At 36.4% G+C, this 24,291-nt stretch overlaps 1 protein-coding gene across 4 annotated transcripts in view; it reads left to right on the forward strand.

Moving 5' to 3' along the window:
• The window catches only part of kn (EBF transcription factor knot), a 464,407-nt gene that overhangs the window by 427,872 nt on the left and 12,244 nt on the right, over positions 1 to 24,291 (forward strand). For 2 of the 4 annotated variants that reach the window (XM_081766732.1, XM_081766749.1), the window contains exons 12-14: positions 6,426 to 6,612; positions 15,466 to 15,651; positions 22,644 to 22,820. In XM_081766732.1, coding sequence (XP_081622858.1) covers positions 6,426 to 6,612; positions 15,466 to 15,651; positions 22,644 to 22,820 — 550 coding nt within the window. The remainder of the gene's footprint in view (positions 1 to 6,425; positions 6,613 to 15,465; positions 15,652 to 22,643; positions 22,821 to 24,291) is intronic. The other 2 variants (XM_081766742.1, XM_081766758.1) reach the window with 2 other exon arrangements.

The following is a 24,291-nucleotide window of genomic DNA, read 5'->3' on the forward strand; positions in this document are numbered from 1 at the left end:
TACTTGACTCAACATCAATTGAAGAATATGAAAGTAAGCAAATACGAAATGACAAATAACTAATTTATGCACTCCATAAGAGTATGTTAAGACACGAAGTACAACGAATTTTTGACAAGTCATGTCTAGAATGATAAAAGTGATGAATCATTCTTCTTTTTCTTCTCCTCGATTCTCGTATTATCAACACTCCTTTCTTACCTCCGAACTCCTTATCAGTGTCAACGATATTAACACACACACACTGTTTACATATATGTATATGCAAACAGCTAATTGATGTTGACATAATTTTGTCACGGATCACATGGTTAGAGAGAAAAAAGAAATCTTAAACCAATCAAATGATAATAAGGGATATAGTCATCGATATTAATAGATTATGATTGTAGCTTATTTTTTTTTAAATTTTTAGTTTCAAGTGTTTGATATTCACTGAATTCTGACCAAAAAAAAAAAAAAAATAATAATGATGAATAAAATAAAATAAAAATCCTTAAAGAACACAATACATGTAGATGACTGATATTTCCTTTTATATCCACAGTCAAGGATGTTCTCACTATTTGCTTTCTAACACCATTAACGATCTTCAATACGCAGAGATAAAATAAAACTAACAGAAGCGCAATTGTTCTCTGTACAGAAAATCACGTTCTAAAATTTTTAGATATCTTATTCCGTATGAGAGAGTGATGAGAAGTCTTTAGCTCATCTAAAAAAAAAAAAAAGAAAAAAAAGTTTTATGATGAATTTATGTACTCTTCTTACAGTTCGGTGCATTTTTTGCTTCGCTCGTGCAGTTTAATTCCTCAAAATAAAAAAAAGAAAATATTAATCTTTTGCAGCTGTAATCACTAGAGAAATGATGAATTTTTGTTCCTTTATTTTTTTATTTTTATTTTTTTATTTTATTTATTTATTTATTTATTTATTTTTTGACATTCGGGAATAGCTGGCAGGATCAGGTGAATAGAATGGGCTTTTTTGTTCAGATCTGAGTGTAGCCTATCTAGTAATGATGCATAGTAAGTCCCAGTTAGGGTGTAATGATCTAGTAATGATCTTACCCCATCCTGATCTCAGAAAACACCAGCAAGAACCTTTGAACTGGACTTTTGCACTTGAAACTTCTTTGGCCCCAGGAAAACATTCTGACGGCATTATTTTGATTCTTCTTTCGTCCCTAAATCATAAAATTGTACCCATGTTTCATCCTCCGTGGTCAAACGTGCAGCAAAATTAGCGGCATACTGCTCAAAATGTCTATGGAAACAAGCAGCCATGTCAACACGATCACGAGAGATGCCTAGATCCTCTGCTATCTTTTTAGCATAAATGCTAGCAATCGATAGTTTCCGATGCGTAAACCACGCCTGTGAAGGAACCAGAGTGGCCAGATATACCGTTCCTGAGAGATCGCGTTCCAGAGGTGTGGGATGCCACGAGATGCTGCCAGCATCGAGGTTAAGATCGACGTGGCACTTTACTTTATGAAACTAAATCAGAAACATCGTCATCATTGGAAGCATTTTCAATGCGAAGAGAAATGTTGGACAATCCATAACCAGCTACAACAAACTCACGGTTGTGGTCGTAAGAGAAGTATCAAATAATGGTGGCCACGTGCGATCAATTGAGAGAAGAAAAGATAGAAACAACGAGTTTGATCAACGAGTTTAATACGATGAGGAATTATGTCTATGACCACTATAACGTGTTAGCTTTACACTTTACCGAGCGAAGTAGCTCAAGTGGTAGAGCGTTGGCTTCGCATTCGGGAGGTCGTGGGTTCGAATCCCGCTGCCGACCATCCTGACTGAGGTTTTCCAGGGTTTCCCTCAGTCCTACCAGGCAAATGCCGGGATGGTACCTACTAAATAGGCCCTGGCCGATACCTTCCCAAATCCTTTCCATTGTTATTGTTGTTGTTGGATATCCAGTGTAAAATGGCCTCTGAGCTGTATCTGGTGATTGTTAAATAAATAAATAAATAAATAAATAAATAAATACCCTCGGGGCGTGAAGAGGTGATCTCGCAGCTGCGCCCCAATACTGGCACCCTCTCGTGACATCCCATATTTTTGGAACGCTATATCGCAAGAACGGTGTATTTAACCACTCTGATTCCTTCATAGACGTGTTCTACGCGTCGGAAGCTATCGCTTGCACTCAACTTTGGGATAGTTCATGGGGAGATGAAATTAGGGTTCCAGGCTGATACCTTGTTGACCGCACTCTTTATTGAAGTTGGACAATGGAAAGGGGACAAACTCAAAGACTTCCAAGCACTCTTTCATATACAGTTTTGGAATCCGAAACATCCCTCCAGAATGACTTTAGTCTTACCATTTTATAATTTTATCCCATCAAAAAATATTTTATTCTTTTCAGTGCATTTTATAAAAGCAGTTATTTTATTTTATTTGTTTATTTCACCAGGCCGGTAGCCAGCCCATAAATGTAGGGGGGACCCGGTTAAAGTAAGGGGAGGCCCGATGCAATTATATTATAGTTCATCACCATTTTATAGTTCATTTGCAAGCATACCGTGAAAATTTTAGGGGGGCCGCAAAAATTTAGGGAGCCCGGTCCCCCTAGACCCCCTGGATACGGACCTGTATTTCGCCGTTCTTCCGTTTTTAGTCTTATTCAATATCCTGTAATCAATACTTCACTTCTAACTTCTTTAACCTGAACACCTTGCGAAAGGCAATAGTTCCTAACTTTACCATTGTAGGCGCCACATCATCTCTAACCAGACTTGAAGTGCTATCCTAATCACCGAAACAATGGGTACTCTCTGGCTCAAACCTCTTGACGTTTAAGACATATCCTGTTTTGCACAATACCCAATGAAAATTACTGAGGTAGTGTAATAAGCGATGCTAGCAAGAAATATTACTTGCACTCAAAAGTGTCTTTGTTAATTAAAATGTTAGTGTATGTTAGGAAAATGGATAATCGTTTCTAAATAATTTTGGGAGCAAAGCATAATTCTACGTTCAGTGGTTCATTATTTTATTGTAAGATTGTTTCTTCATATACAACTCAATCTAAACCAGTGTTTATTCTTTCACCTTCTCAGTTTGAAATGTTTGCTAGCGTTCTCCCATTAGTGTTTCACGAAAGAAACGTTCCGCGTTATACTTACACACAAAAGGAAATGAAATCCTACAACGTCCATCTCATGTGTCATTGGCTTTCTCCAAATGTCAAGAGGTTTGATCCCAACAGTAATTTACTAATGTTGCCTACGCATACGAGCAATCTAAATCAATTTGTGGTAACTTACGGTAAAGTTTTCAGTAAAGCGAAAAGCTACGGCAAAACTTATCTCAAAATATTGTATTATCAATGGCAGTGGCGTATTTACGATTTTGTTTCGGGGGTGGGGAACGCTTGACTAACTTTTTTCCTGGAAATGTGAAAATTCTGCAAGATATTTCATTTACTTTAATATAGTAAATAAAATTTCGTGGGACTTAAGCGCGGAAGCCCCCTTAAATACGCCACTGATCAATGGGTTCACATATCTCTACAACGTCTCAGAGCTTTAGTTAGTGTGGAACTGCAATGAATTTAAGTTCCAAGAACTGAAATAAACAAATAAGCAGAAAAGTAACTAGTATAAGCATTGTAGAAAAGGACATTTGACATTATTAATAAAAGTTTCTCAAATAAGAATGTTATTTAAATAGAACTTTGTCTTTGTACCAAAAAATTTAGAGACAAGAGAAAAAGAAGGAAGAAAATGAAAGAAAGATCAATTTTCACTTGCAACTGCTGTTCAGTTGTGTTCTAGTTTTTGCGAGGCGAAGTAGTGAAGTTAGTTTTCGCAGCGCTAGAGTCAGGAAGGAAGAACGTGTGGTGAAATATTCACACTGTCTGTCCGCTGACCTAATCTCCTCTGGTGAAGGCGGTTTGTCTTTTGGTATGGAATAATTTATAAAATTCCTTTTTCTTTCTTTTCTTTTCTTTTCTTACTGTAATTTGAAGAGGGTGGAGGCAGCGGAGAAGAAACTCATTGTCGCTGTCTGGTCTCGACATTTAACAAGCTATTGGAAGCTTAATCTTAAACCAGCCTCCTCCTCCTTCTTTAAACATTTCTCCCATCCTTGTTGCCTCTAGCATCCCCACAAAACCCTTTAACTATTTCTCTCTCACATACACTTTCTGTAACTAGTTTGGTGAACTTCAGACATAACTTCTTGACGAAGATTATCCAATTTCTTCGGTACGAGATGTCTCTTTGCTTCACCAACAAGAGATGTACCTTGCTCAAAGTTTTATTACGTTAAATACAAGCAGGCACTTCTCAAAATTATGTTATTATACTTGTAAGTGGCACACAAGATAACGTGGACAACATAATTTGTTCTTATGTATATCAATGTCTAAAGATTAATTCTGATTCTAATGCTGGACACCAAAGAAACTCTAATGCTCTTATTTATGTATAGAATAATCTAACCAGTTTTCGTCTTAGAACTCTACAGACTTCATAGACATGTCCAAACTCGCGAGCCCAACTTTCGAACCTAATCCAGATCGTATCTAATAAACGAGCGTGAACCTCGATGAGATTCGTTAGTTCAATCACGAATTATTTAGAATTTAAGGCCATTTTAGCCCGTCACTTTTGAGGGATGACGTCCCTCGGCGAGCACACTCTCCGGGGAAAGGGAAGGAAGAAAGGATTGGGGAAGGAAGGAGGGAAGCGGCCTGGGACTTATAAGTTAGGCACCACCCCGGCATTCGCCTGGTGTGAATGAGGGTGACTGGCCTGAAAAAGCGTTTTTACACTTTTTCGGCCGAGTGCCCCCACCGGAAATCGAACCCGGAACCGCTCGCACCGAAGGCGAAAGCGTTAACGACTACGCTACGCGGGGCCACACAATCACGAATGAATGAGAGCCTCATTCTGGATAGCGTGCTCGAGGCGAATAAGGTTAGTGAACGCGAGTTCAACGGAGAGCGATGCTCATTGACAGCGAGTGTGAACGTAAGATTCTGTAAGCATCATTGAGATTTGTGTGTACGAGCTTTATTGGGAAATGTAAGCCCGCAAGCCTCGTTGCAAATTGAGCATCTCAAACGATACAGGGGTCAGCGTCCTCTATTCCGGTAACCAGATCTCCATTGGCGGCCAAATATTTTAGTTTGGCAGTAGGTATTTGGCCTTCACTTTGCTTGCCGGATGCCAAATGGCAACTAAAGTCTCTGATCTGTCTATTGGATTTAGATCTGAAATTTCGTGTCCTGTCCTAATATCTCCTAACTCTTCTACTGGTTAACTAACACACGGATATCAACCTTAGCACTACCCTACCGACTATGTTAATCTTATGAGCTCAAAAGAACCCCTGAAAGCCGAATAGAAAAATAACGGCACTTAAAAAAAATCAATAATAACTAGCAAATTTACACAAAGTTTAAAATCGACAAGTGAAAATGGCACACTTCCAGAACTTGTGATTTGCGAGATCTCATTGTCGTAAAGAATTGGCAACAAACGTATAAACGAAACATTTTAATGTATAGATATCTGCACAATTAACAACCAATACTATTTTCGTAGACAATTTCCTGTCCTTTAATTAAGTAGGAATTTGTTACATATCGGGTGAATTCGTTGAGATCTACGATTGTTTTCTGTTCCCCAGACAGTCATGTTATTCCTTCCATAAAGGGAAAATTTTATGTAGCCAGATAAATAATAATAATAATAATAATAATAATAATAATAATAAAAAGATTGTCTAAATAGACGCTTTTTTTATATATTTTTTTTACGTATTAACTAGCTCGAAATTTAGTAACTTGTTAGAGAGCTACATTCTTAATTAGGAAATACTGTAGACACTAAAGAACTATCAGCAGATTTTATGAACATGGGATGAATCGCCTTCTTACGAGGTTGAGATGGTCGCTGATTCTCAATTAGTACAAGGAAATGTTTAAGCGCATGTGAACAATATGAGACATTTTTTTTTCAAACGATACCCCATAGAGTTAACTCTAAACTGTATATTTGAATTAACCTATTGTTGTCTTGGTACTACACAATACTGTTTAAAGTGTGTCACAGATATGTCCTTTTGTCATCAAGTTACGAATGAGTAATACAATTAATATGTATTTAGGTGGTCCCTTTCAACACCGAAGAACGTAGACCTACAGTTTAAGGTGGAATCCGGACCACCGTCAAATTTGAAGGCTCTTCTACTAAGAATCGAAGCCGGGACCATGTGCCCCAAAGGCTCGCGTGCTGGCCACTAAACCAATAGAAAGGCTAACTAATATAAACCTTGCTAATTTAATTAATTACTTAATTCATATATTATAAGAGTTGCGACTTATAAATGTACTGTAACTGTAGCAAGTGTGTTAATGTCTTGTTTTTCTCTTTCTTTTTTTGTTAGGAAATAATCCTGAAGCGGGCAGCCGATTTAGCGGAGGCGCTGTATAGCATGCCTCGAAACAATCAATTGGCTCTAACAGCGCCCCGCTCTCCGGCCATGACCAACAACACAATGTCCGGGTTCAACACCTATACCGGCCAACTCGCAGTCAGTGTCCAGGAGAATGGAAACGGTCAGTGGACTGAAGGTGCATAAAACTCCTTCTGTTCTTTTTTAATTTATAAATATTTCAAAGAGGCATTTCTATCATTTAGAAGTAAAGAAAGAAAATAACACGGTGCATGAAACTATTAATAACTTAACCAATTTAATAGGTACAAATAGACTCAGTATAACAAAAAAAAACAAAAAACAAAAAAACATTAAATATAAAAAATGCAATAATTGATGTACTTAAAATGAGATTTACAAAACAATCTGTAAGAAATTTTAACTGTTTGTTTTCGTATGATACAAATGCCTCTAGCTCGGGTTTAAGTGCAAAGCTTTTTTTCTTTCTTCTCTGACAATGTTTCAATGCATTGCACAGAAAAGAGCAATTCTGTCTCGAATTAAAATTCCAATCCACATTTACTTCAAAATTATTTTACATATGTTATAAACGGTATTTTCCATATAAATCTCATAATTATTTCTTCTTTGCAATGGAAGATACAAATATGCTCCAATCAAGGGCGTACGCAGAGGGAGGGTCCCCTGCGGCTCCGGACCTCCTAACCAAAATTCCGACGTTTCTGTAAATTTAGTCTAATTTCAGAGATGATTTTACAAATTTTAGTATAATTTATCCTCATATTGAATTTAGACCCCCCTAAAAGCTTTGACCCCCCTCGAAATAAATTCCTGCGTACATGCTTGACAAATAAATTATGCAATTCTACCTCATTCATTAATTTTGAAATAAATGTGGACCTCCAATTTTTTTCTTTCTTCTGAACACTCCATAGTTTTATTAATCACGAGAGCTTTGCACTCAAATTTCCGTACAAGTGATAAGTGACTCACTAGTATAATATGGCTATATGAAAACATACATAACATACACGAATATGTTTTTAATCTTGAGCATTGAAATTGTTGAAGATGGTAAGTGTTTTTGTTTCGGGTTTTGTTAAAAGAACTGAAGTAGGCTCTTCAGAGAAATTTAGATATTCACATCAACAATTAAAAAAAAAAACAATAAACGCAACATAAACCAACTAACGCTTCCTAATAAGTTGGAGTATTATGAACATGATATATGTTCACAATATTAAGCAGAAAGTGTTATCTTTTCAGTCCTACAGACGAAAAAAAAAAAGCTGAAGAAATTTTCCATCTTAATGTTTTGGGGAAGACCAATATTTACGATTTTTTTCCTAGTTAAAAAAGTTCAAACAGATAACAGATAATTATCAATATACAAGATAATAGTGTGATAATATGAATTCAATTGCAACAACAAAAGAAGTATTCTTAAGGTTACACATTCAAAGGAGATCCTATTTAATAAACAGCTACTCGATGACATATACATTATTGATTGTCACACACAGAGCCGGATTTAGGGGGCGCACCGGTGCACTTGCACCCCCTTTTCATTGTAAATATAAACTATCTAAAATGAAAAGTTAGTAGTGAAAATAGCAACATTTTCATAAGAACTCTGTACGATACAAGTATCCATGATATTCCAAGTGTCCTTAATTAAAGAAATTCCTGATATAAAGCAGCAAGTTAATTATATAACGAAATTACGACGAAAAGAAGCGGCCGTGGCTCAACTGGTAAAGTATTGACTTTGCATTAGGAAAGTCGTGGGTTCCCGAGACCAGACACTGAGTATTTCCAAGGCAATTCCTCATTCACACCACAGATGCCTAAAGGCATTTAAAAATTCAAATTTAATTCAAATTAATGGTAGTTATTGGTGTATCCCCCCGTCAGAAAATTCTGGATTCAGCCCTGGTTCCACGATACATACAAAATCAAATCGGCTAATTTATAATGTTAGACATTTGAAATTTCTGTTCGTTTCGGAAAATTCGAACATGCAATGTGATGGGCTCGCTATATAAAGTAAGTCATGTTAAGTCGTCTCGAAGATCAATTTTCTGTTTCGTTTTCCAAGACATCAACAGGAACTTATTTCAGAAGTGCTTAGAATGGAAATAAAATAGAATCCTTAACCCCTTCCACATACACATTCTGTACCCATACTGATTATGCGCTGTATGTGTTTGTTGTATGCTATTGTTACGGTTAAAAAAATAATTACAAAAAATGATGGAAAAAATGAAATCTTTTAGTTTTACGTCCCACGTGTATGCCGGCTAGGCTAAAGGTGATGAGAAATGAAAATCCTGGGGAAAAGGAGATGTGTCTACTTTTAGGCAAAATTTAGATTTTCATGCCTTCTTGTTGCGCACGCTGAGTAGTTTCATTCAATACCCTATATTTAAAAAAGGGGGGAGTTTACGGCTAGCCTGCTATAGCCGTTTAAAAAATCCTTGTAAAATGGAAAAAGAGGGGGATATTGTCATCACTTACAGTGGAAAAAGGATGGATATCCACTTTTGAGCAAAATTTAGATTTTTATTCCATCTTGTTCTGTCGCGGATATGCGTGCAACATAGGTATATTCAATGAATTATTATATACTAAAGGAGTTAAAAATATATCACTTTTGCTCCAGAACCTGATTTTTAACATTCTAATGTCGCCAAAGTTGCTTAAGCAACTGTACCTTTCCATAAGCAATGGCAGATAGTCGTTTCTACGACGTTGACTTATCAGGTCAACAAAGTAAATGAACCTTTGTACCCCACTTGTTCTCCTTGCCCCACTCTCCTATACTTGATACTGATTCGAGGATAAAAGTACATTTCCAAATTTTTCGTTGAACAATGAAGTACTAGGTTTAATCGGTTGAGAACAGTTTGAATAGGATGCTGTGATCAACACGATAATTATTGTTGTGGCCTTTTCCTCTTTTTTAAAGAGAAGTTGCCTATCTCGGAATAAAAATGGCAGGATTTGTAAGCTTTGAAGGTCTTATGGAGCCCAGATGCTCAAACCTTCTATTAGGAAGTACCAAAGAAATAATTAGCGGAGTAAAGGAGAATAAAAATGACAAAGGAAGAAAACAATTTATTTTTTAATAATATTGTTTATAATTTAGAAAAAAAATAATCGCCTCTTTTATCCACTGATTTGACTGCAATAGCCCTGTTTTCCCCAGTACAAACCAACTTCATGTCGGTATTTTTGTATTCTTTTACTTACAATAATATACGTTAAGCATAAGATTTTGCAAGCTAGTTTCCAATATAAAAACGAACTTGTAAACCAAATTTGAAGCATTTGCCACGACTAGTTTAGGAAATAAAATGTTTTTGAATTTTAAAAATCGTTTCCTGATAAATTAGTAAAAATGGACATCCTCCTTTTTCCTCTGGACTCTACAAATGAATGAAATGGTGGAATAAAGAAAGTGGGAGGAAACGGGAGAAACCCGAGGAAATCCACGCACACGGTGTTTGTCCACCAAAACGTTCACTTGGCGCGAGCTGAGATCGAACCAGGGACTCTATGCAAAAAATGATGGATGGAATGAAGGAAGTGGATATGATGCTGTCAACGACACATACACACACACAAATAAGCAGTAATAGAAGCGTAATGACATATATTTATCAGTTTGAAAAGATAATAATAAACCATTCGGACAATTCATCTAGATTATGTCAAATTCACTCAGTATCTGAAGTGAGCCAAATAGTCATCAGTGTAGAAATAGTGCGGGCCGCAAGAAAAGAAAAGTCATACTTAATTATGCATTAAAAATACATGAAATCTTACCTAATACAGTAAGTTTTAAAAAAATAGAAGGAATCAAAAATAGAATGATATCCGAATTTCCCTACCGACATTTAGCATCTTTTTCCTGCACCCACCGATCAGATGCCTGGAAACATTGTTATCGCACTAGCGATTTTCGGAACAAGGTCAAATGAATGTTAATTCAGGTCTTGTTGATTTTTCCTTTCATAAGTGAGAAAAGTTGTTCACAATTTAAAATATATTTATTTCATGTTATTTGCTCGGGGTGAACCGAGAGCTGTAGAAAAATGAGTGAAGAACCGCAAGTGTAACGTGCTTGATCTAGATTCACACCAGGAAAGTTTGAAATATGAATAAAGATTAAAACACAAAAGGAAAGAAAATATGTATTATAAATTTAAAAAATTAAGAACAAATTCTGCAGATTACTCAGTTATTAATAATTTATGAAGTAAATAATTTACAGTTTATTCGTTTATTAACTAAATGATTTACGGTGTAATCATTTATGAAGTCAATGACTTACGTATTTATTTCGATTATTATTAATACAATAAAAACCCCACAAAAGCATATTGTTTCCAATAGTCTTGTCGATATTTGATTTGATGTGTGCACGTTAACAAAACACATTGTAAACGTACAATCAACATACATTATAAACATGTTAACCACTCACAAGGTGACCATCCTGTTTGAAGATAGCTACCATTTTGCATACATTGAATTTATTGCTGTTTAAGAGCATGCTGCAGAAATCGTGATTCAAGGGACCAATGTGGGAAATTGTCCTTATTGCTTATTGGTCGTCGTTGACATGAAAATAGGCTTCGTTTCACATCCACACATGGCTTATTCTGCATAAAGTGTCCTTACAAAGCAATAACGTGACTTAAAGATGTGCAAAATGGTAGCCATATTTTGGATATTATCTTCAAAACAGAAACACCATCTTGTGAGTTATTAACACGCCATCTCGTGTTTACAATTAATTGCATACATTGTACTATTTATCTCCATAAATACACTTGTGGGGTCCCTGGTTCAATCCCAGCTAGCGCCAAGTGGACTTTGTGGTGGACAAACGCCGTGTGTGTGGGTTTTCTCGGGGTTCTCCCGTTCTCTCCCACTTTCTCCATTCCACAATTTTCATTCATTTCTCATCATCACGTCCCCTTTAGCCCAGTCGGCATAACGGGACGTAAAACTCAAAGATTTCATTTAATTTTTCAAGAATACACTTGCTTCGAGTTTCATTGTCATCTTTTATTTTCAATTTCAAAATGGCCCATATTTTTGGAACACCCTTTATATCCCTAAAATATAAGTCAGTTGTAAATAAATGATCATGATTGATTGACTTATGTGTTCATATGTTATAACTTCCTCTTCCTCACTGCAAAGTATTTTTTTTTTTAATTAAATAATACAGTAACTTCTATATTGCCTGGTTTCCTCTCCCAATATCTAGCTCGAAAACTAGTGATCTTCCAGTGAACTATCTCTTTTTAAGAAAAGATACCATTTAGAACTATCAAGAAATTTTAGTAAGAATCATTAGGGGGGCTAGTTTCAATCTCTGAAAAGACTGAGGATGTGTCGATTATTATTATTATTATTATTATTATTATTATTATTATTATTATTATTATTATTATTATTATTATTATTATTATTATTAAGCAGAAAGTAACTTCCGAAACCGTCGAAAATTAAGAAAAAAAAGTAATAACTTTTAATATGATGATAAATGAAAGACATGCAAAGATACCCGTCCATATCTACAATGTAACAGATGTGTCAAAAAGTATTAAGTATATATTAACGTTGCTGATAAACGACGCTAAATTACTCCATTGACATCTGTATATTCCGTATACTTAAAAATTGACAAAGAACAATAAAATGAAACGGAACAGAAGTAAAAAGTGATCACGTGTAAGGTTGTGGCGAGCATAGACAATATAATTGAATGTTTATCTGTAGTTTGAATGTTGCAAAGTTGTCATTTTAAGTTGATTGATTAACAATAATGGTCTGTAACAATAAAGTATCTTTTTTTTTTTTTTTTTTTTTTGTTAGAGTAATAAGACCATATTGTTCACTCATTCATTTATCTAAAATGGAATTCAGTACTAGTATAGTTTTGAATAAACGTTGTATACGGTCTCAACAAGGGCGCCTATGTTGTGGTTTCCAAGGGGGGCAAGTATAAGCGACGTTTCAAATATACAGTAGAGCGTCGATTATCCGAAGTAATTGGGGGACATGGGTGTTCGGAAAACTGGTTTGCTCGGATAATCGAACTGTACATGTTTATTTGCCAAAAAGAAGTACTGTACAGTAAATTTATTCATAAAAACAGGCATCTCTTTAAGTATTACAAAGTAACGTACAAAGGCAACGCCTTATGAAGGCTCCATTAGAAGCAATGTTCCGCCAGCGGTGGCTCAGTGCGGCGACTACTGTGGGAAACTTGGTTTGGGAGTGAGGTGGATGATGGACTGTAGGGTGGGAGAGTAACAGGTGCGAGCGAGTACACAGTTCGGTTAAGCGGTCGTTCGGTTGACCGACGTTCGGATAATCGACGCTCTACTGTAGTTTCAAATTTTGCTGTAACTAATGTAAAAATTATATTGGGTCTTCGATATTCAAAGTACAATTTCCTCTTGGGGGGAGCAAGCGCCCCACCTTGCCCCCCCTGATGGGCGCCCTTGGGTCTCAATATTTTTTCTACACTCTCTCTCTCTCTCTCTCTTAGTATATTATTTTGTGTCTGATGGATTCTATTATGCTTGAATTCTTTCTAATTTATCCTATTATTTTCTTTTTAAATCAAAAGGGCAGGGTGGCTCTGTGGTAGAGCGTTTACCTCTGGTCCGTAGTTCGATCCACAGCCAAGTAACTTTGTGGTGGATAACATCGTGTCCGTTAGTTTTCTCGGGGTACTTCCGTTTCCTCCCACATTCTCATTCCGCCAATTCTTCTATCACTTGTCTTAATCACCCGTCTCCTTTAGCCTAAAAGGGAATAATCGTGAGACATTAAACTGAAAGATTTCGTTTCATTCCATTTTCCTTTCTAAATCAGAAGTGGAGAAATGAACTTTTTTTTAAAAAAAAAAAAAATCTTTTAAGCAACGGTAAGAGAGAAGAAAGTATGGTGACCGTGAAGAAAGAAAGAAAAATCGAATTCGAGATTTTTCAACGAATTTACAAGTTTCAGCGCCTCTAAATGCGAGGCACTGCCGAAAAAGTGATTTTTTGAATATCTGTGTGAAATCTCTCGTCCCGATGTACGAATGCTCCTAGAGGCCATACGGTCACCCTGTATGTAGTACTTTATTTCTCGGTGACTAATAGCCAGATCTGAACCAAATTTGGTTGACAAGTCTGAGGAATAACGCTCGCTATATACGTATTTGGTGGCTAGGCTCGGCTCGACTCAGCTCGAATGCTACGTGTGTTACTTTATTTCTCGGTAACTTCTGCTTGTAACTGAACCAAATTTGGTTGGTAAGTAGCCAATCGTCTGAGATATAGAGAAAAATAGCTATATTTGTTGGCTGAGCTCGGCAAGGAACAAACTTAGCTGGGTAACAACCCCCCTTGATACCTAGGTATACACTGGATAAAGCTGCAAACTTTGGTTTAGCTTCTGTCTTGATCATATCCTGGATCCGCCTCTCTCTCTCTCTCTCTCTCTCTCTCTCTATATATATATATATATATATATATATATATATATATATATATATATAGTGGCGGATCCAAGGGGGGAGGCTATAGGGGCTATAGCCCTTCCCTTGACGCTCAGGTATACACTAGATAAAATTTTACACTGGATAAAACGACAAAATATGGTTTAGCCCCTCCCTTGATCATATCCTGGATCCGCTCCTGTGTGTATATATATATAGTGAAGTCTTCAAGCTCTTCCTTACGTCGTACTATTTGACACTGAGTTACTCAAACTTAACTTAGTAGTATTGACTATTTTCTAAAGACTAAAAATATTATAGAGAGAAATTGTAAAATCTTCTACTTTTAACAATTTTAAAAACTAAAACAAAAAGTCAAATGATGGACTGATGAACAACACATTTGGTATCATAACTGGGTTATAAAACAGATATACTAAAAATCTGTTACTAAAAATGACCTATCTAATTTCTTAAATCCAAATATCTGTTTTCAATTGTCTGAATCATAACCGGAAGGATTTACAATCTTTGGATAACGGAAATAATCCCTTGATACATGCCGCGGTAACTATATATCCAGTAGGCCTATTTGTTATTTGATATAAGTTATCTGGATAATATATGGCATCTGATATCAATTACTCTAGTACTATATAATGAACATTACAACATACTATTGGTATCTATTATCCAAATACTATTTTCAATACTATTCAATATGCAGGTAGGCCTATTATTCGATAATAGTTATCCAGCTACTATTTGAATATGTTATCTGAATAATATCTAATACTCTTTATATATATATAATACTATCCAACATCTGTTATTTAGATGCTATCCAATATCTCTTATTATAATTCAAGGGAGAGCACGATGATTGAGTGGTACGGCATTCATCTTTTATGTGAGGAGACCCTAGTTCGATCCACGATCACGCGAGTTTGTGGTGGATAACATCATGCCCGTAGTTTTTTTTCGGAGTTTTCCCGATTTCTTCCCACTTTCTCATTCCAACGGTTCTTATATAGTCATTCGTTACCAATAGTCTAATGGACATAACCATGGGTTGTAAGAATAGAAATTTCAATATTCTTATTCTAACTTTGATACTATTTATTAATCAGAACAATCCGATATCCATTACCCGCATATTATTCGAAATTAGTTATCTGGACACTATGCTTTACCCAGATACTTTCCAATATTTATTTTCCTTGTTATACCATCTGATACCCTTATCCAGATTAAATGCAATATCTACCGATACTATTCGACATTTGTTAAACATATACAATCTTTCATGCAGGTTATCAATGCATTATTATTATTATTATTAAACTTTGACTTTCCGTACACATTAAGCCTAAAATCGAAAAGCATGTATCACAGGGCCAACAGCAGAGTCACTTTCATTCGCTAACGAGGTAGAATAATAATTACTTGACCATCTTTTTCCAATTCTCGAGTTCATGTTACTTACTGTTTGTCTTACTGATAGGGTTTTTTTTCTAGAGGAGTATGCTAGAGGTCAGAGCAGTAGTGTGTCGCCGAGGGGCTATGGCTCGAGTGCCTCCACTCCCCACTCCTCCAACGGTGCATCGTACGGGACCACTATGAATGGTAGCTACACATCAGCATCGCAGCTCACCAATATGACTGTGCCAGGCTCTCCTGCTGGACTTTTCAATTCATCGTCTAGTAAGTTCAACCTATTTACTTTCTTTTCCTTTTTATTTTTCTATTTCTAAACTTGGGAAGTGTATTTGATACGTAATGATAAGAAATAACTTCTTGCAAATGGTTTCATGAATCAAATAATAATAATAAAAATGTTCTTAAGTAAATATTGATCGTAATACTAATGAACATTTTTTTTTAAATGGCGAGAAGCATAAGAACTTTTGTTACTGAAAATTTTGAGACTTAATGTACCATGTGTAAGCGAATTATCAATAACTGAGTAACCGAGAGGCGCGTGCCTTTGCTGTACGTAATTCCGAAATGAACTTCAAGTGAATTAGGATCAAGATTAGAATTAGGAATTAGATTTCTGGGCGTTTGGCATCTATGGCTATGTTAGCGCGTCACACATATGAGGGATGACGTTCCTCGGCCTTAACACTGCCCAGGGAATTGAAGAGGATGAAAGAAATGGGGAAGGAAGGAAGCGGCCTGGGACCATTAGGTTAGGTACCATCCCGGCCTCTGCCTGATGTGAATGAAGAAAACCTTCATTCAAGATGGCTGGTCTGAAAAGACTATTACACCTTTTCAACTGAGTGTCCTCACCGAGAATCCAACCCAGGACCTTTCACACCGAAGGCGAGAGCGTTATCGACTACACTACGAGGGACCACTAGCTTTAGGTGAAGGAATATATCTTTGAATGATGATCAGCACCATGAAACAACTGGAGAAAAGTATTTGAATGAAAACACAGTGAACTCTTGTCTAGAAGCCAGAAATAACGGCAATGGGCATTAATGAGCTCCATGTTGATCCACTTCATTTAACTAAGAGTTGTGTGGACGGCCATAGCTTTTGTGAGCATAAGGTCAGATAGCTTAACTTAGTTATAATCAAACAGATATAAACCTGATCACGCGCCAAACGACTAAATTCATATCTCAAATTATTTTACAACCCCAAAAAAGTTGGTAAGTGAACTCGCATTTGTGGTTAGCGCAATCTGTCATCTTGCATTGTGGAGGGTCATAGCGACCGAACGGACATGTTTCGGTGTGGAGTGTTATTCAGCACCAAATGCAATCTCGGTTGCTATGCATTTAGGGCAACTTGACTATTGATCACTACATCAGTAAAGTTCCATAGACCGAAGTGATATACCCTTTCTTCAAGCAAGTCTGGATGCTATATTTTAGTAGAACAATGGCAGATCGCATGCATTCTGAAATGTACAAACATTATTCGAGGTTACGACTTGTACTGCTGCTTCCATGTATGGTCGCCTAGCATTAGCCCATTAAACATGAGAAAGGTATTGTTTTCGACACCTTGTTCATCACAGTCTTCTAGCAGATAGTGTCTTGTGGATTCGCATACATGAAGCGTGGCAAATGATTTGTCAGAAATACATCCACCAGAGTCTAGTTGATTATGCAAAGACGTATATCTCTGACTGCAGCTCGTGGAGGTTTCACACAATATTGATTGATCAAGATTAGACGTGTTGTAATCATTTCTGTATAGCCACGACAAATGAATAAATATCCAGTAGCTATTTTATAGTTCTTGACAGCCGTGTTTGGAGTATTCCGCCTGAAGGGAAACTTTGTTCTCCTTACCTTATTTTTCCATACACACATGACCTTCCTTTTAAGTAATACATCCCGTTCTCTAAGATAAAATGAATTTGTTCCATAATATTTATTAAAAGCTTCATTTTTGAAAAGACAATGATTTTCGTCCATGGGAATACTAGTGTTCAATGTCAAACATATGAGAAGCATTGAAAACCACAGAATAGCATCAATCTTGAAACAGCTCTCATCTCCTCCACTGTCACTTGCAGAAGTCCTAACTCTAGACCACTTTAAGGGCATGCTTCAATGCTAACGTCATCTTACATTTGACATCCTCAATGATCTAGAATCTCCTATCCGTTAGTATCTTGTACAATTGAGAGAACATAAGAAAATGAGCAAAAGGCGACCAGGCATGTAAGGAGAATTGAATACCAAAGAAATTATCTTTTTTTTACCAAGAAATCAGTCATCAGCAATGCCTAAAGTGGGACATTCCCATGCTATTCCAGAAAGCCATTTCAATGCATTTTTCTGCACACAATATGTCACAGGCGTTATGGGACACTCTTGTACTACTAGAATGACAGTTTCTCCAAGTGGATGATTTAATATACACGCACCGTATTGCAAAATATTACCATAATACGTGGTCGTATGATTCTTCTGTAATTTCTCAGTCAGTCAGTCGACGATTTACTTTGGGTAAAGGGTTTCACACTGATGTTTGTCAAAAACCAAGAAAAATAAGTTGAGTGGATTGAAATTTATACCACAAATTGGTTACATGACTATATGAGTACAGAAATAGTTACAATCACATTTCACGAATCAAACAAACGTGGGATGTATTGAGAAATCACTTATATGTGAGTGAATAAAGCATTGACAATGTTCGCGAGAGGACCGTGAGGAACGATGTTCTGACCAACAATATCCTATTTATGTTTAATTGGTTATACATCAGGCGACTATGCAGGCAGGGGAGAAATGATACACGTCATTTCTTGAAGAAGGCTTGCACATTTCAGGATAGGTGTGATCAGCCCAGGGTCGTCCACCAGAAGAGGAAACTTTCTGATTTATATATAAATAAAACCCATCCCATAGTTTGGAGCTCTTAAATGTAGCTCCCCCCCCAGAAGTCCGTCCTGGATCCGCCTCTGGATCAGCCATTGTCCGGCTTTAATACAGTGTCCGGAGTTATTTGAGTGAAGGGTACGATCTCGACTTCTGGAACTTCTCTGAAGTAGCGGCCAATGGCGAGGTTTCCCTTAATGTGTTGCATGTGGGTGTTGTACTCAATGGAGCTTCACAGAATCACACATACCGTTCGGCGGCTATGACGCTCAACAATGCAGTCTGAAAAATTGTGCTCATCAAGAAGGCGTCTAACATGTATACGGCTATCACTGTAGGATAAGTTAAAGCTAGAGCCGTTAGGGAAGCGGACGATTTGCTACTAAACATGTAGTGACATTCTTCACGCACCCATTGTAACCTCAGATGTGTGTGTTTCTTTGCCAATAGAAGCCGAAGCAAAACAATGGGTGCTACAAGTCCATCGTCCTACAAATACAGTCGAAGCCGTTCCCGTTACTGTACTCCAGCGTCAAGTTAACACTGTAGATAATGCAGTACAGTCTACCGCGTCCATATGGATAATTGTTTTCATGTAGTATGATCACATTACGCGATCCACTGTCTGATCATCGCAGCAGCATGCTTATCAATTTAGCGGTACAAGGAGTCGTATCCCCTTGCTGACCATGATGTTGTTTAAACATATTCATTTACTTATATTGAGTCTTTTGACGCCGACGAAACGTAGCAATTCCTACCTACACATCTCCTATTCGCTTGTCCCTGTTTCAATACCTGAGTGATGCACAAAGCACGCTTCGGTGGTATTATTCTGAATGCCGATCTGTTGGATCTACATATGTGTCATCCTTGTGATATTGAAATTGTTTGAAGATCAAAAAAACAGCGTACAAAGTCTGTGAATAGTCTTGTCCACGAGACGTGAGTCATTAAATTCGAGACAAGAAAAGAAATTTCACAAATCTCGTGGGTATACTAGTTCACCCAAGTCTTAGTTTCCAAGCACTGTTTTATTGTTATGTGGTTCATGGTATAAAACTGTTAATTCATAAACTGATTATACGAACACGATTTCTCGAGAATGAAAACGAGACAAGATTTCTACAAAATTTACGAAACCTCTTGTCTCGTTTCGTCTCGTGAGCAACACTACCTAAGAGCATTGATACGTTCCTGTAATTCCTGTTTGGTATGTCAATTTTTACGAATTGGTGTATTATTAACATTTCTTCCTCTTCCGACATAAAGAAAAGCGTACAAAGGGTGGATCATTCACTGCAGATGTTCAACTGGAACTGAAGCTTGAATACTATTTGGAATATCGTTATACAGAACACAACTGAAAGTGTCCTCAAAGAATGTTTACTTCAATATTTTGCTTTGTAAGTCTGTAGTTTCTGAGAGGAGCTTGCCAAATTTAATGAATATAAAAATTGCTCGTTCTTTACTTCCTCTATCTCTCTATGCGACAAGGCAGCATACATTATTTTCACAATATTGCTGTTCACACTTCAGTGAACGAAACTACACTCACGCTATCGCATTATCTTAAGATGCAGCAACCCTAGTGTTCAACGGTCCTCCATTTTCAAACAAATTTTCTGTTCGGGAATTAATTAGAAAGGCCATGTACATTTTTATTTTTATTTAATTATTTTGTGGTTCCAGAAGGTATAACTACGCAGATATACACAAATGTGTGTGACAGAAATTTCAATGAAGCAAAATTTTAGATATACAGTAAAACCTGTCTTCAACGGACCCCTTATTAAACGGAAAACTGTCTTAAACGGAAATATTTCACGGTCCCATGAATTTTGGAGAACAAAATGTGTAAAAGTCTCTTCATTAAGCGGAAACTGTGTTACGCGGACAACGGAAAGAAAAATAAACATTTAACGGAAAATTCTGAGTTCCGGACTACAGCGTTTAGATGTTTAGACATTCTGTGAGACATACTTTACACTGTTTGCGATAAAATGTTCGTTCTTTTGTTAAATATTTCTGGACAGTGTTGACCTTCTCCAACCACTACTCATATTCACCCCCACAAATTGTCCTTAATCCCCGCAACTTAATCAAGAATCATAAGGAATGTCGGAAAGAAGAAAACGAGATAGAGGAAGAAGAGGAATACGATACCGAGTAGAATAATTACATATCAAAATGCTCTCAGAAGTTTAAAGGAACTGCAAAAATTTACTTTACGGAAAAATGATTCTGATTCACTTAGTATAATTTCTCACGCTAAAGTGTATGCGGAAAGTCAAGCAGCAATGTACACAGAAAACCCTGCTTGGCTATTAGAAAAATAAAGATAACGTGTGCATAGTATATTTTGTATTCATTTTAGTTTTTTGTGTATTTATTCGTAGAAGAAAGAAGTACTGTAATCGAACAATGTACGTACAGCAATATATTTTTTCAGTATGTCCCTTTATAAGCATGTATTTAAAAAATAAAAAAGAAAAAGAAAGAAAGAAAGGAAAGGTCTACCTCTTCTAAGCGGAAACCTAACTTTAACGGAAATTTTTGCAAGTCCCGCTCGATTCCGCTAAAGACAGGTTTCACTGTATTAATAGAATAACCGCAAGAAGAACGGTAATGTTCGTTAATTTTCATTTTCTAAAGAAACGCTTCCTTCTTTACCCTACAACACAATAAATAATGCTTTGTTTTAATTCTAAGAAAGTGTGTTCTTTCGTAATACTGGATGAGAATTGTTTTAATTAATTATTTAAACGATATTTAAAAAAAAAATTGCCATATCAAGATTAAAATCATTCAACATGATAAAGAGAAAGTACATACATTTGAACATAATTATAGCATTGTATTGCTCCACAGCAGTCGAAAAATGAGTTCATAAAATAACAAGCAATTATAATTGGGACAATTATATCAACTAAAGTTAGAAAATTTCCGCCAACAAATTTATGAAGACCTGGACATGCCACTTGTCCAAGTTTTCCGACGCCATCACATCACAGCATTCTGGAACAGCGTCCAGCTGTCCAAAATCCAGACAGAGTGACCATCATAATACAAAAATCGTACAGAATAATCTATTAGATGTCACACCTGTGAACACTGAACGCCGACCCACAGTAAGAAATACCGGACCTGAAATAGTAACGGTTCAAAATTGAAATATACAGACATTCCATTATCAAATTGAAATCCAAATGTAAGATACTTTTGGATACGCCCGGTCCGAAACTTTTCTGTATCAAACTGTCAAATATTACCTACCTGACTCCACACCACTCGATTTATAGCAATAAATGATCAATTTGTTAGTTTGAAGTGTAGTGTTCCTTCTCAGCACCAAGACCGTAAGATATATGGGCCTATAATTTAATATTGGACATGTACCTCTTACTAGGAATTGAACTTGGGTCACCGTAATAAAGTTCATTGTCAAATCAAATTATATCAACTACAGGTAAGTATGGTTCGTCGGAAAGTTAGATTTGTCAAATTAAAGTCTACAATCCCAATTGTTGTATATATATACATGTTATTCAAATAGCCAATTTCTGAAATACATAGGATCTAAGAATTTTATTATTGATAGTTCAAATAAGGCATGTTTTTCATTTCAAAAAATAGATTAAGAACTATTTTTTAATTAATTTTTCACTAAGATTTCATAGTGTGCAAGTTTTTTCCTATTGTAAAATAGTGATTTGTGATTTTGTTTTACGTCAATATGCATCAAAAGTTTATATAGGAAAATGCTTTCTACCCAAGTAGACCGCTAGTATTTTATACCCGAAGAATAGAACTCTCAAAAGCGTTTGATTTTACTACTACAAGCACCGAAAGGGAGTTATTGTATGGGATGAACCATATATGGCAAAGTTTACTAACTACTTCATCCTCTCTTGTTCCCTTTAAACTTTTCTGGAAGAATATCAGAGACGGAGTTAAAGCATTCTTGCACCCATGTACAGTTCTTAATACTGCTCCTATCAGCTCTCTTATATACAATACTAATATGACCCCAGCCTAATCAGAACCTGAACTTTTAGAAGACAAAACCTGATAGCGTACATTAAAATTTAATTTTTGCAAAACCTTGTTTTAGTTCTTTAAATATTTTTTATGACACCGCCCGAAAATAGACACTACGATAATTTTCCTTGTAAAAATATTTTTGAAAATTCATTCAAAGATGAGCATTATGTATAAAGATCCTTATTGTGCATAATAAAAAAGGGGAAAATTAATTATTATACAAACAGACACATATATACATAGAAACGAATCGAAAAAGCGGCTTCTTTTATTTATTTTTTGCTTTGTTTTTTCTTTTTCTAGTCATATCGCCTAACGCATATAGCAGTTCACATTATCAGTTCGGCCACCTGGCGGGAAAACAGAAAAGTGCCTTTGCACCTGTGATGCGACCTGCATTGCCCAGTCCACCTCCTGACACCCCTATGAATGCCCACACTGGAGTTCAGGCGGCGGGATGGCAACACTTAACCGTACAATGTTAGTATAATTTTTCACGTTTTTTTTAAAAAAAAGATGAAATTTAATGTTTTGCTTAATATAATTTTTCATCTATACCGGGCTTTTGTAGCATAGTGAAGTATTTTATATGCAATACAGAGGGGTTTGGAGGTAAATTAAATTTTCTTGGACTGGAGCACTAACTTAGTAGACAGAGTAAGGAAAAGCAAGTAATGGTTTATCAACCGCAAATGGATTTGAATCTTTTTAAAAACTAGGAGAAACTATCGTTTTTGAACATAGCTGAATACAGCAATAACTTATTGTGCTACATTTGATAAAAAAAAAAAAAAAAGTTTCACGCTTCGACACTTCTTACATATTTTCAGATTTTGTTGGAATGCTCCATTTTATAACTCATATTGTTAAAGAAAGATTTTCCTTTATTAAAATGCCAAGATTATTCATTATCAATAGCTAACAAACTAGAAATTTAACGGCAGGATAATGGAAATTTGTTATTGTGCGCGGCAGCATAATAGTCGTTAGACCTTGAGAAACAGCGGCGTTTCGAACGCTGTGATGTAGGAGTCGGATTCATCTGTTGTGCTATTTGCTCTTAGTCATTTACCTCCTAAAAGCAAATTTTTCACAAGATATTAGGCAATAGCGCGTCCTGAGTTCAGTGGTTTTCGCTAAACGTCAATTCGGCTACCTCGCTTTACTGCGTAATTAGATAAAAATAAATAACAAAAAATGCGTCATTCAGTTGCTTCAAACACTGAATGAACACTACTTTAGAAGAGAAACCTTTGCAAGTCCATTGTAGGCATGATTGACAAATAAGACCAGTTAGATAAAAATAGATAAAAATACTGAAACACTACTCTTAGACTTAGGCTATTTGAGAAAGCGTTACCCCCTGTAGCGAACGCGGCCAAGGTGGCTATTCAGTAATTTTACTTTTACCAGAGTTGTAAATCATACTGTGAGCCAGTCAGGGTTTCCGAGTCTTTTTGCCAGGTCCAGGTGTGTAATAGCAGAGTTCCAATACTCTGCACAAACCATCTTCCAAGCAGCTGTTTCTTGTTACAATCCCTTTGCCTGGCAACACGTCTTTCCTTTTTCCCCCTTCCTTTCGAAATCTTTTAAACAGCAGGCGGTCTATTGTTCCGAAATGCACCAAATACGCTCGAGCTGATGTTTTCTCCGCGTTTTTATTGCTTTCGCGTTTGTGATTAGCCATCTACATTTAAATACATGGTCAACGTATTCCAAGCGTACGCATGAGCAATAAATACGCTTTGCGATCGCCTCAAATAGCCGGGTACTTAGATACAAATAATGATTTTTTTTTAGTTCAGTTTCAATGTGGTAACATTTACTACTGAATGGGGTCCAAAATGGACCTGACTCTGTTTTTCCTACCTCATAGATATGCAGAAAATAAAACATAGCGCTCTACCACTGAGTCACTTGGGCCTCAATGGACATGCTCTCCTTCTGAAGT

This window comes from Thermobia domestica, chromosome 1 (assembly GCF_964235325.1).
Source record: "Thermobia domestica chromosome 1, izTheDome1.hap1.1, whole genome shotgun sequence".
Lineage (NCBI taxonomy): Eukaryota > Metazoa > Arthropoda > Insecta > Zygentoma > Lepismatidae > Thermobia > Thermobia domestica.